Source organism: Podarcis raffonei, chromosome 2, assembly GCF_027172205.1.
Source record: "Podarcis raffonei isolate rPodRaf1 chromosome 2, rPodRaf1.pri, whole genome shotgun sequence".
NCBI classification, from domain to species: Eukaryota; Metazoa; Chordata; class Lepidosauria; order Squamata; family Lacertidae; genus Podarcis; species Podarcis raffonei.
In genome coordinates, this window is record NC_070603.1 from 6740593 (window position 1) to 6753093 (window position 12501).

Sequence of the window (12501 nt, forward strand, 5' to 3'; positions counted from 1 at the left end):
GGGTGATGCAGGTAATCTGGGGTCGCCAGGAGTTCACTGTCAAGCTGCAGGTTCTTCTCCAGCTCTTTGGGGTGTGTTTCAGGGAAGGTCAGTTTCTGGCACAGAGCAAGAGGGAGGGTGCCAAGCACACCTAAGCTCAAGAATACAATATAAAAAAATGACTACTTTTTTTCCTCCACTCCCCTGTCACCCAGCCAACTCTCCGAACGGATAAAAAGGTAGATCTTCCTCCCTCCTGCCAGAGGGGCTCAGTCTCATTCATTACTGGGAACTCTTTCTTGGAACATCACTCCTTACACTACCAGCAAGACAACCTCTCCTCTAGCCATGTCTCGCCAGTCCTGTGCCCGGAGCATTGGAGGAGGGTTTCAGAACAAGGGTTTCAGTTCCAGCTCTGTCTGCTTTGGGGGTGGAAACAAAGTCAGCTTCAACACTGCTTCCATGTCCCGTGGATGTTCTGTCCGTAGCGGAGGCGGTGGCTTTGGCAGCAGGAGCCTGCATAACATGGGGGGCAGCAAGAGAATCTCCTATGGTGGATATGGTGGCGGTGGCTTTGGTGGGGGTTTCGGTGGCGCCTGTGGCCAAGGGGCTGGGGGCTTTGGAGCTGGTGGTGGCCTTGGCGGTGGCTTTGGCGGTGGCTTTGGTGGTCCAGGAGGACTTGCAATCTGCCCTCCATTCCCAGCATGCCCACCTGGTGGCATCAAAGAGGTGACCATCAACCAGCACCTTCTGCAGCCCCTCAACCTGGAGATAGACCCGGAGATCCAAAAAGTCAGGACTGAAGAAAGGGAGCAGATCAAGACCCTCAACAACAAGTTTGCCTCCTTCATCGACAAGGTGAAATGATTTTGAGAGCATTTAACTTGCATGTAGCTCCGAGATTTTCTCTTTCTCTTTCCTGTTTGCTTTTCAGTATGAGGGCCTTTTGTCTTGTGTCTGTACTTAGTATTATGTCTATCAGATCTGGTCTGATTTGTATTTTTTAAAACAACAAGAACAATGAATTTCAAGGCTGAAAAATGTGAAGCCATTTTAAAAGCGTTATTTTGCCATTTTTGTTATGATTCTTTCTAATTTGCCTTGTTACAAAATCTCAAATCAAGAGGTTTTATATTTAACCTGTATACTTCATGGAGGGGTGGTCAAATGTGAGTCCCCGAGGGTATGCCAGTCCTGAGTGTTTCAAGTAAATAGGAACAGAATTGAATATATATATATATATATATATATATATATATATATATATGCAGTTTGGTGAAGCAGATGCTTATTCTCAGAGATCCTTCCCCATTACAGAACTATACTTCTCAGGATGCCCTGGGGGTATGACCTGTGCAAGTATGTACTATTGAGATGCCCATTTGCATAATGTTGTCAGTACTAATCAGTAAGCAGTGAAAGATAATCTGGGAAAAGGTGGGCATATGTTTCTTCCCCAGGACAATCCTGGACCAATACCCAGAAACTACCATGTTGATCCTTTAGTGACCCTACAGATAGGAAAGGGTAGAAGCTATTTTGAATCCCACTAAACTGAGGGTGTTAGATGTGCATTGAATGTGCAGCTGATCTGCATCATATGTGCATCAGTGATGCAACAAATCCTTGTCCCTTCTTATTTCCTTTTCTGGTCACCTCCTCATAGCATCCCTCAGCCGCCTATTGTGACTCAAGGGTCTTGGGGAGGCTAAAAAGTAGTGGCTGCAGTACAGAACACACAACTGGAAGGTCTCCCTGCTTGTGGGCAATGCAAAGGAAATCCTAGAATGGAGGAAGGAGATGCATAAGTGGTGTTAGGAGAACAGAAGGAGAACATAAGTGGTGTTAGGAGAAAGCAACATCAGCAGGCAGGTTTGGAGTAATGGCCATGTCCAGTGCTCCATAAGAGGACACTGGTCAGAATCCAGCACCTGTTGCTGTGGTTTCAGTTATCCAGGAGTTGAGCAATGTGAAGAATACCTGGATACTTTAAAAGCCCAGAAGGTGATGGTCACACCCGCATCATGATACAGGCAGTGGCCACATCCTCATCTCCAGAAAGCAAGGACAGCCTGGCTTGTATGAGAAGGAGCAGGGCACTATTTCTTGCTCATTAGAAGGAAACTGTGAAGGTCAAGTCAGATGACATGTGGCATAACTGAAAGTGGCTTTAATGTGGCTCCTGAAGCTTTGCGCATGAGCCTGAGTGGAACAGAGCCACTAACAGTAATGGTGGCATTGAGACAATGGGCAGGTGTTATTCTCTATCCTGTCAATTTGCTGGCACTGGAGGGAGAGGTTTGTTGACACCATCTTCTCTCCAGCCCTGAAGGTTAATAAATTTCCTCCACTATTTTAAAGATGAAAAGAGGGATACTCATTTTGTGTCTGCAGCTGTTCCTATTGCTAGCTCAGGAGCACTGCTAAAACATCCCTGTCGCCACTATTCTTTGCTTACTGTATGTGCATCCATTGATTCTGCATTATCCCAAAATTAAACAGTAAGCTTGTTCTTCTGGTTAAAGATATGCTAAAACAGCCTGACTTGTCTCCTGTAATATATTACCTACATTTCAAAATTAAGCTTAACCTACTGCAACCTTTGAAATAGCAGGATGTGCATTATGCCACTGCCAACCTTGGACAACCTGGTGCTTCCAGATGTCCTGGACTACAACTCCCATCATCCCCAGCCAGCACAGCTGGGAGTGGGTGGGAGTATTGATTTAGAGCATCTGGAGGATATTATGTTAATACATGGCAGTCCCTTCTGACATTGTTGGTTAGAGTGTGGTGCTGATAATGCCAAGGTTGCAGGTTCAGTCCCCGTATGGGACAGCTGCATGTTCCTGCTTTGCAGGGGGTTAAACTAGATGGTCTTCAAGGTTGCTTCCAGCTCTACAATTCTATGATTCTATTATTTAGCTTCAAAGAAGCAGAGAAGAGAAAGCTTGCTCTATAGAAATTCACATTAGCATCATTTTTTTTTTAAAAAAGGAACACCAAACTCTTCAAAAAACCAAAACAGGAATAGTGATTTACTCCAGGAACTGCCCTCCCCTTTAAAGGCAATTAGAGTACATGATCATAACCCTTTCTTTCTCCACCCTTATTCTTTGTTTGGTTCAGGTCCGTTTCCTAGAGCAGCAGAATAAGGTTCTGGAAACCAAGTGGAAACTCTTGCAAGAGCAGGGCCAAGGGACTGGCATTGGTCAAAAGAACCTTGATCAGTTCTTTGAGGTCTATATCAACAACCTCAGGAAGCAGCTTGAGTGTCTTCAGAATGAGAGGAGAGGCCTGGAATCAGAGCTGAAGAACTTCCAAGATCTTGTGGAGGATTACAAGAACAAGTAAGGGATTATAGAACCAAAAGAATTGGGAATCAATAAACGATCTTTCCCGCCGGTGCAATGGAAGGTGGATGGGCCAGGCCCAGACTACCTATTTGAAAAGCCAGACCTGGCCTTTTGCTGATGCTAGGATGACAGAAAATAGAAATATTAACTTTCAAGTTATTTATTTTAAACAAAAGCGTATATACCCACAATTAGATAGAGTACAGAAGGCCTCAGATGTGTGTGTGTTTGGTTTGCCTCTTAGCTTGGGCACTCAGCACTGAATGTTCAGTGCCAGTGAGAAGTCACAATTTGATCATGGTATCATGTTTCTGGTGTGACCTAACGTCCTCTTGAATTTGACTCCAGTAGAAATCTGATGGATTTGGAAAGGGATTATTCTATTTTATGCTCCCAAATTCTCTGTGAGACCTTCCCTAGATCATTCATTGAGTGGAATGTGGAGTTGAACTTGAATATCCATGGTCTACTTACTATATCACACTGAATGATCTGATTCACTGTTATGTATGAGGTGACTCACGAACATAGGATACATCCTGTGTGATGTACAGAGTAACCAGGGGTTTTTTAAAGGGTTTTTTTTTTTGTAAAATCGTGTGATTGTATATTTTTTTGGCTCTTTGCACCTGAGGTGAAAAACTATGACTGATTTCCAATAACTCCTAACGTCGAAATATATGATTTTACAAATTGTTTTTGCTTTTCATTGCTCAAGACTCAATGAAGTCCAGTAACATGATTACACTATGCTATAAGTGGGCAGGGAATACCGTGGGCTTCAGATGTTGTACACTAGAACCTCCATATTCCCTAACCGTTGGCCATGCTAGCTGAGGCTGATGGGAATTGTAGCTCAAAACACCAGGAAGGCACCACACTGGCTATGTCTGCTGTAAACTCTAGCAAAAACGGTGACCCACAGCTTGAATTCTGACAAACTGATCCATTGGGCAGCCCTAAGGTATGCATTTGGTGGCACTTGAAAATAGGTACTGTAATTTAATAAACTCTTGAGCCAGGAAAGTATGTTGTAAATCAGGATGGTGTTCAACAGAATCTTTGTTTGTCTGATGCCAAAGAATGTAGATTGTCTCTTGGCAGAGGACAGTGTCTGAAGAATGGAAACAATGAGGAATGTTCTGTGAGTTATAAACGTAGGATATCAAGTAACCCGCAAAATTGGGGATTGGTAATTCTCTTTCACTTGCAGGCCAAGCAAATTCACAAGGCCTTTGACTGTTAAGAAAATCTAGAAAGAAGAAGGCAGGGCTAGATGTCCGTTGCTCAACCCCACCCCCTCCTGATCTAGACTTTCAAAAAAAAAAAAATCCGGACCAAGATTTTTTAATCAAACATTGCTGTGGAATAACAAAGCAATATTTCACACATTACTTCTATTTTATTATTTTCTGTTGCATCCAAGATTTCAGTTTCTTAAAAGAAATTGGAACTTTTTTTTTTACAAGAAATTGGGGAGGGTAGATAGATGTTGGAAAAGACACACGAAACTGTGCAAATAGAAAAGGAAAAGTATTTAAACCTGATGTTCTTTCTTTGCATTGACCAGATATGAGGAAGAAATTAACAAGCGCACGGCAGCAGAGAATGACTTTGTGCTCTTGAAAAAGGTAAGTGTGCCACGCTTCCTGGCTCCTTTGCAGTGATTCAGAGGTGCAAGTTGCTATTCACATACTGGCATTTAGAAGAACTGTGTGTGTGTGTTTGCCTCCATCACTGTGTGCAAAATATGAACTTCTCTCTGTCCTTTCCTTCAGGATGTGGATGCTGCTTACATGAACAAAGTAGAATTGCAGGCGAAACTGGACTCCTTGACAGATGAAATCAACTTCTTGAGATGCTTGTACGACGCTGTAAGTAGTCTTTTTGTGGCCTCCTGGGAGAACACTAGAGTGATGCGAATTTTGGGGTGGAGTTAAGAGTGAGTGACAGATAGAGAGTCATTTGGGAAATGGCAACTGGAGGAAGAGATATGGAAATGAGGGGTGGAGATTAGAGAGGTAATGGAAGCATATGTAAAAGAGTTGGGATTGCTGTTATGAAAGTTAGGCTAGTCTAAAATGTTAGATTAGGAAATTATTCTGTATCTGATAACTAGTTTTGGGTGTCATATTGCTTAATTAAGTATTAGGGGTGTGCACAGACCCTAAGTTTCCCCTTCTACCTGTGCGCTTGTAAAAATTCCAGTCTGCTTCTGAGTCACTCTGTGCTGTCTACGCTTTGATCTGTAATTCATCTCCTGAGCTACTCTGTCTAAAATGAAGCTCACAGTTTTCCTATTCACTATAATGGGAAATCTTTTATGTTCTTCATTTCTCTGCAGAAGGTGCAAAAGTGCATTGCATCCTCTCCATAAGACATCCTTGCAATGCATAAATCCATATGCACGCAACATCATCTGCTGTTATGTCAGCAATTTGACTAGTGTACAGTGGTACTTCAGGTTCCAGACGCTTTGGATTACAAACTCTGCTAACCAGGAAGTGGTTGCTCCAGGTTAAGAACTTTGCTCCAGCATAAGAAGGGAAATCGCGTGCCAGGGGCGTAGCAGTAGCAGGAGGCCCCATTAGCAAAAGCATGTCTCAGGTTAAGAATGGTTTTAGGTTAAGAACGGACCTCCGAGAACGAATTAAGTTCTTAACCTGAGGTACCACTGTATTATAACAGCTAATTTTCATGTCCAGCTTTTGGGATGCCAGAAATTTCTAAGCATAGTTTTTAGAAGGACAGACCTTTTGCAGGTGTGCCAATATGGACTACCACATCCATTAGTCACCTATAGAAAAAAAATAGACCAATGCCTCTACTAAGGGGAGAGGTAAGTGATAAAATCAACATTTATGGTGAAAAAACATGATGTGACCATGGCACTGTCTACATATTTATTTATTTAAGGTAGAGGTACTCTACACTTTAACCAAATGGACTCCCATGGCAGCTTACAAAAATCAGTAAATCAATTTCTTTGGCAGGAATTGAGCCAGATGCAGCAGACCGTTTCTGACACCTCAGTTGTCCTCCAAATGGACAACAACCGGAATCTGGACTTGGACAGCATCATTGCAGAGGTCAAAGCTCAGTACGAGGAAATTGCTCAGAAAAGCCGAGCAGAAGCAGAGTCTTGGTACCAGTCCAAGGTGAGTTCTCAGGCCTATCAAGCCTTGCCAGTCTAAAATGACCTCCTTGAGTGAAAACCAAATCCAAACAATCAAAGAAACTCTTGTTGTTCATTAATGGGAAAGGCCAAATGCACATAAGGCAATGTATTAAACTAGGAGTGATCCGACTTCAGCTCCGTGTGCTTTGCTTTATTTTAACTAGAATAGCCATGGTTTTCCAATGTGTTTTACATTCGCAAAGCAAGAGTGTGGGTTCAAAATCTCTTGCCAGTTGAGCCACAACAACCCTAAGGAAGTGGTCCTGTCTATGCTCATGAACACACAATGTAGTGCTTTGCTGGAACAGACAAAAGGCCCGCTTTATTTACAAAGAAGCCCAGCAAAGAGCACTTGGAATATAAGAAGCTGCCTTATACTTGCTTTGACCATTGGCTCATCTGATTGAGTATTGTCTACACAGAGTGGCAGCGACTCTCTGGGGCTTACAGCAGGGGTGGAGAACTTGTGGCCCTCCAGATGCTATTGGAGTCCAACTTTCACCAGACCCAGCCAGCAGGGCCAGTGATCAGTGATGCGGGGAGATGTAGTCCAATAACATTTGGATGGTCACAGGTTCCCCACGCCTGGTTCATAGACTTCCCCAGCCCTATATCTGAGCTACTGCCCTTCCCCAAGGTGCTATGTTGTCCACTGGAAACTGGCTAGTAATCTACCAATATTGCCTCAAAATCACTTGTAGGTAAGCTTTTAATCAGGCTAGTCCACCAAGAATGGCAAAAACACTCCTTTCTTTTTTTGGGGACAACCTTGGAAGGGTGTCAGAGGGTTTGGCAAAACCTGAGCCATTGCTCAGCTGGGTTTTTGTTTGAAGAAGATTTATCTTCTCTGACAGAACACAATTTGACCCCTTTCTTCTTTCTGAATTCCAGTATGAGGAGCTGCAGCAAACTGCTGGGAAACACGGTGACAGTCTCCGTGACACCAAGGCCGAGATCTCTGAACTGAACCGGATGATTCAGAGGATACGATCTGAAATAGATAATGTGAAGAAGCAGGTAAGGCTGGAGGAATATATGCAAGATTAACCCGAGGGTGGAGGGGGGCAGAGATTTTTATTGGAATTTCACAATCTGGTCATCTTAGTCCTGTGCTGTTGTCTTAACTGCAGCAATTCATTTAGTAACACAACTCAAGGCAAGCCAAGAGGTATCAGGCTGAAGTAGGATGGCTTCTTTGTTACCTCCTGACCTTGCACTTCAAAAAAATATGGCACTCACAAATGGTTCCCAGTGGATGTAGGGAGCCGCTGCATCCAGGAGGAATGGTGCTGCTGGTATTAAAAATAAAAATGAAATATCAGTAATCAGTTTTTCAAATGCCTCTCTTGCCTTTCAGTGTGAGAAGCTGCAGGCTTCCATTGCAGAAGCTGAGGAACGTGGTGAGCTGGCCCTCAAGGATGCCAGGGACAAATTGAATGAACTGGAGGTTGCCCTGCAGAAGGCCAAGGAAGAAATGACCCGTCTCTTGAGGGAGTACCAGGAGCTGATGAATGTCAAGTTGGCGCTTGATATTGAAATTGCCACCTACAGGAAATTGCTGGAAGGAGAGGAGAGCAGGTGAGTGTGATGCACAGGAAGGAGGTGTGTATCTGGGCTTTGCTGAAGAGAAGCCAAAAAAAGGAAATCAAACTGGAGCTTTCATTGCATAACCGCTCCCCCTTCCTCTGGAGGGGGGGGGGGAGGGAAGGCCATGAAATGTTTGACTGAGTCCAGCAGTTAAATTCTAAAAAGGTGAGGTGCCAAGACTGAAGCCCACTTGGGAAGGCCTGTCCACGAGATCAGAAATGTAAGGGGTGGGCAATGTATACCCATTGGCGAGGAAAGCATGTACTGCAGTGATGGGGAATCGTAGGATCTACAAACATTGCTGGGCTACAACTCCCATCATCCCTGATGGTTGTCCATGGTGAGAACTGTAGTCCAGCAACATCTGGAGGGCCATTGTTTGCCCATCCCTGATGTACTGCATACTGGGCACACATGTGAACTGGTCTGGCTCAGATTAAGCCATGGTTAAACTTGATGGATTGGTAAGAGCTGAGGTTAGGCTGTGGCAGTGCAAATCCTGACTGAGAGGGTTTAGGTGGATGCTGTGGCAAAAACAGGGCAAGTAGGGACATTGTTAGAGGGTGGCTCAGGGTACTGGAGTCCTGGGTCTTTTTGGGGGGGGGCTGGTTCTCTCCTCTTTTTAAAAAAGACTGGTTATGTTTTTTGTTACTTTACTTACTGCAAAGCTAGACCCAAGCCCTCTGCCATATTTCTTTGCCCAAGGCATCTATCCAAATGTTTTCATTTTCATTTCACTTTTAATTTGTATACCCCCTTTCTATATTGCTATATGCAAAATATACCACAAAGATCATACCTCTTACAACAATAAAATCCAATGCAAATAAGTCATAATAAGAATATGAAGCATATAAAGAACACCTGCAATTTTTACTACTACTACTACTATTACTACAAATAATAATAATAATAATAATAATAATAATAATAATAATAATAATAATAATAATTCTTGAAGTATGTAGCAATTCTCCTGGGGGAGAGAGGTTGGGAATGTCACAAACAAAGGCACATATTATTCTTCTGGGCTTGCCTCTGCTTCCAGTGCTGGGAGAGGTTTGCAATGTGGACTGTGCAGCTGCAGCAACCACTGGAAGTTGTGGCAGGCTAGTGTGAGCTGAAGGATCATGCCTATCTGAGTTGCAAGTTCTGGAACAGGTGTCCCTGACTCTTGAAACGAAGACTGTCTATCCAATCATGCCCACATTATTCCCTAGTGATCTTGATGGCCAAGCAAGCAGCTGCACCTGGGTCTCCTGTGTCCAATCCTATCTGCTCTCTGCACTGCACAGCACTCGCTTTCACAGTGCCTGATGATGAAAGCAACAAAGGGATTCAAAGGATTTGTTCATTATTGTTCAGTATTTTGTGTATGAATGCCCAATTGGATCTCATCTCTTGCCTAAACATCAGGTTTTCTCTCTCCTTCACAGGATGTCTGGAGAGTGTCAGAGCACCGTGAGCATCTGTAAGTAGTGACTCTGTACTCAACTTTTAAAATTAGTGGCACTATCCTATAACCAGCTGCTCTGGAAAATGGCATGCGCTGGCACCACTGTGCCTTGATGTGCTTTTGACAACAGTGGTCATAGTAGATATGCACCAAGCTCTTAAGCACCATAAATACGGACACAGAAGGAAAGTTGTGGATGCAGAATGTGGCATCAGGGCTGTGGAAGATCTCCCCTTGCACTAGCCTGAACATTTTTTGACCACCACAAATGGTGCAACTCCAGTGTGCTGTAGTAACATGCCAGAAAGAGGTTGAAACTCAAGAAAGTCAGGGATGATGACCTGGAGGGCCACGGTTTCTCTGACCCCGATTTTAAATGTTACAAAAATACCACGTGGGAACAACTTTTGTATATGATGCCGTGGTTTGCATTGCTTCATGCTCATGGGTTGATAATATTTGTAACTCATTCAAAGCAAGCCAATAAACTTCATGGCTGAATGGGGATCATTTTGAACCCAGCATCCCTTTAGTGCAAGGATGGGGAACTTGAGGCCCTCCAGCTGCTGCTGGACTGTAACTCCCATCATTCTTGACCATTGGCCATGCTGGCAAGGGCTGATGGGATCTGGAGTTCAGCAACATTTGGAAGGCCATAGGTCCCCTGCTTTAGTTCTAGTTCAGTGCTTAAGCCCTTACATGCCACACACTTTCTCAACTGACTCTCATCACACGGATGACTCCTTGGCCCTGGAGGCTTCACTTGTCTTATTTTAAGATGCAAAGTAGCTGGGAGTTTTCCTTCTTTCTTTCTTCAGTGACTTGCCATCTCTTCAGGCAATGGCTTGCATGCTCCACTGGTGCATTCTTGGGACAGAATGCCCTGGAACAGACATGAAGTAGCACCACCCCCAAGCTCAGTGCTAGAGAACTACAATCCAGGCATTAATTGGCCATATTAGTCCATAAAACCACCACAATGCTAACCATGGTTGTCTTCCTTTCTAGCTATGGTTGGCTCCTCCGCTACTACTTCTGGCGGTGGATATGGTGGCGGATTTGGAGGTGGATTTGGAGGTGGAATGTGCTACGGAGGAGGATCTGGTGGCCTTGGTGGATTCAGCTCTGGAAGCGGAAGAGGTGTTTGCAGCATAGGAGGTGGGGGAGCTTGCTCTGTCGGCGGAGGATACGGAGGAGGATATAGTTCCGGAGGCACCATTGTGAAAAAAACCACCACATCCTCCACTTCCATCAAGTCTTCAATCAGGAAATAAGAAGCAACAGGTGCAGTGATGACAACATCAGCATGGATGAAAGAACCATTTTTCTGAAGACCTCTGCAAAGCCACCCTGAACAGAATCTTGGCGCCTTTCAGAAAAATGGACTGTGCCCTTTATGGCCCTTATGGCTGCTCTCCCAGGATATTTTTTAAGTCTTGCATTGTTTGGGTGGGATACAAAGTGAGTTAGCTGAACTTAAGTACCATTGAGTTCTGTGAGACCTGTCGTTGCTAACTTGTCTCATTTATGTCAGTAGGACTTTAGTTCATCTAATGTAGTCGGTATCCAACCCAAGCAACCCAACCCAAACTTAGTCTGTAACCCACCCTTTGTTCTTAACTCATTGTTGACACATTTCATGCCCCTAACGCAATTAGGTCTAGTCAACAGACGTGTATGTGAAGGCTGTGTTTGCATGAACAAGGGCAAACAGTATTAGGTAGTCCTATAGAGGTTGTTCTAGGAAACGTGTGCCTTGCCTTTGTACCATTCACACATCTTTTATGTAGAGCAGCACTCTGCCCTGTGTTCTACAAGGAGGAATATCTCTGTCCTAGATATCCCAGAATTCTCATTGGCTGTGTTTCAACTGAGGAGACACTTTTATATCTTTGGTGGATTGAAACACCTGGAACAGGCTTCACTCTGGATAGGTATGGTTCACACGAGAAAACAATTCTAGGAGTCAGGTTATTTGATTCTCATAACGTTTAAAGAGTACTGCTATTTTGTCTACATTCTAACTCCTCTGAATGAAACCTGATGGAGAAATAATGTGAATTACATCAAAAACTGCTTATGTGAACACAGCCTTCATGTTTTGCTCATACATGCAAATCAGTGCTATTTTTCTAGAAAAAAAGAGGCGCTGGAACTCACCATAAGCACCTCCCTCATTCTCTTAAATGGCAATGGTGCCCACCTGAGAGGTTCTGGAGAGTTCTGGCTAGGGAAAAAATGCCCTGATACAAATGAATATCTTTCCAGCTACTCTCCTGTGATTACCTGCCTGTGGGTTTGCTGAGTCATAATGGTTACTTACTTAAATGAATATGCAAAATACCTGCAGCTAAAAGGTAGGGGCATGTGATCTTGCCAAAGTTACACTCCTTTAAGTCCCATTGACGCCAATGAGAGAGCTTAAGCATATGCTTAAGTCATTCGTATTGAAAGCAAGACGGCTTATCCAAATTTAACTTTAGCTGCTTTGTGCTCCACATTCTGTCTTTCTTTTTGTAATGGCCTTGAAAATCTTTTTGTTTTGGTGGTGATTCCTTTCCTCTCGCGTGTGATCACTTGCAGCTCATTAAACTCTAAGTGAAGAGAACAATGGTGTCTTCTGGGTTTTTGCCAAGAGCTTTTATGCTGGGATAGTAATCATGAAAGCCTTAGGATGGAGGATAAGGCTTTCAATGCCTACTAGCCATGATGACCTTCCTCTGCCTCCGTTGTGAGAGATAGTATGTCTCTGTATGCCAGGAAGTGGCAAATTACAAGAGAGGAAAGTGTTTTTGCACTCAGGTCCTGCTTGCAGGTTTCCCATAAGCACCTACCGTCTTTCCCTGAAAGTAAGACATCCCCCGAAAATAAGACCTACTTCTAGTTTTGCCCCTCACTGTAATATAAGGCATCCCCCGAAAATAAGACCTCCCCAATAATAAGGC

The 12501-nt window shown here is 43.8% G+C and overlaps 1 protein-coding gene across 1 annotated transcript; it reads left to right on the forward strand.

Moving 5' to 3' along the window:
• Positions 1-221: 221 nt before the first annotated feature.
• On the forward strand, positions 222-12164 carry LOC128405453 (keratin, type II cytoskeletal 4-like). Its single transcript, XM_053372129.1, has 9 exons — positions 222-837; positions 3109-3329; positions 4906-4966; positions 5114-5209; positions 6329-6493; positions 7405-7530; positions 7871-8091; positions 9537-9571; positions 10565-12164. Exons 1-9 carry the CDS (start codon positions 328-330, stop codon positions 10828-10830), a joined length of 1701 nt encoding a protein of 566 aa, XP_053228104.1. The 5' UTR covers positions 222-327; the 3' UTR covers positions 10831-12164.
• The last annotated feature ends 337 nt before the right edge of the window (positions 12165-12501 follow it).

Bases quoted from the DNA above. Each gene is read 5' to 3' on its own strand.
- LOC128405453 (XM_053372129.1), top strand. From the start codon at position 328: ATGTCTCGCCAGTCCTGTGCCCGGAGCATTGGAGGAGGGTTTCAGAAC. The intron at 838-3,108 runs GTGAAATGATTT...TGTTTGGTTCAG, and splicing joins TTGCCTCCTTCATCGACAAG to GTCCGTTTCCTAGAGCAGCA. The intron at 4,967-5,113 runs GTAAGTGTGCCA...CCTTTCCTTCAG, and splicing joins ACTTTGTGCTCTTGAAAAAG to GATGTGGATGCTGCTTACAT.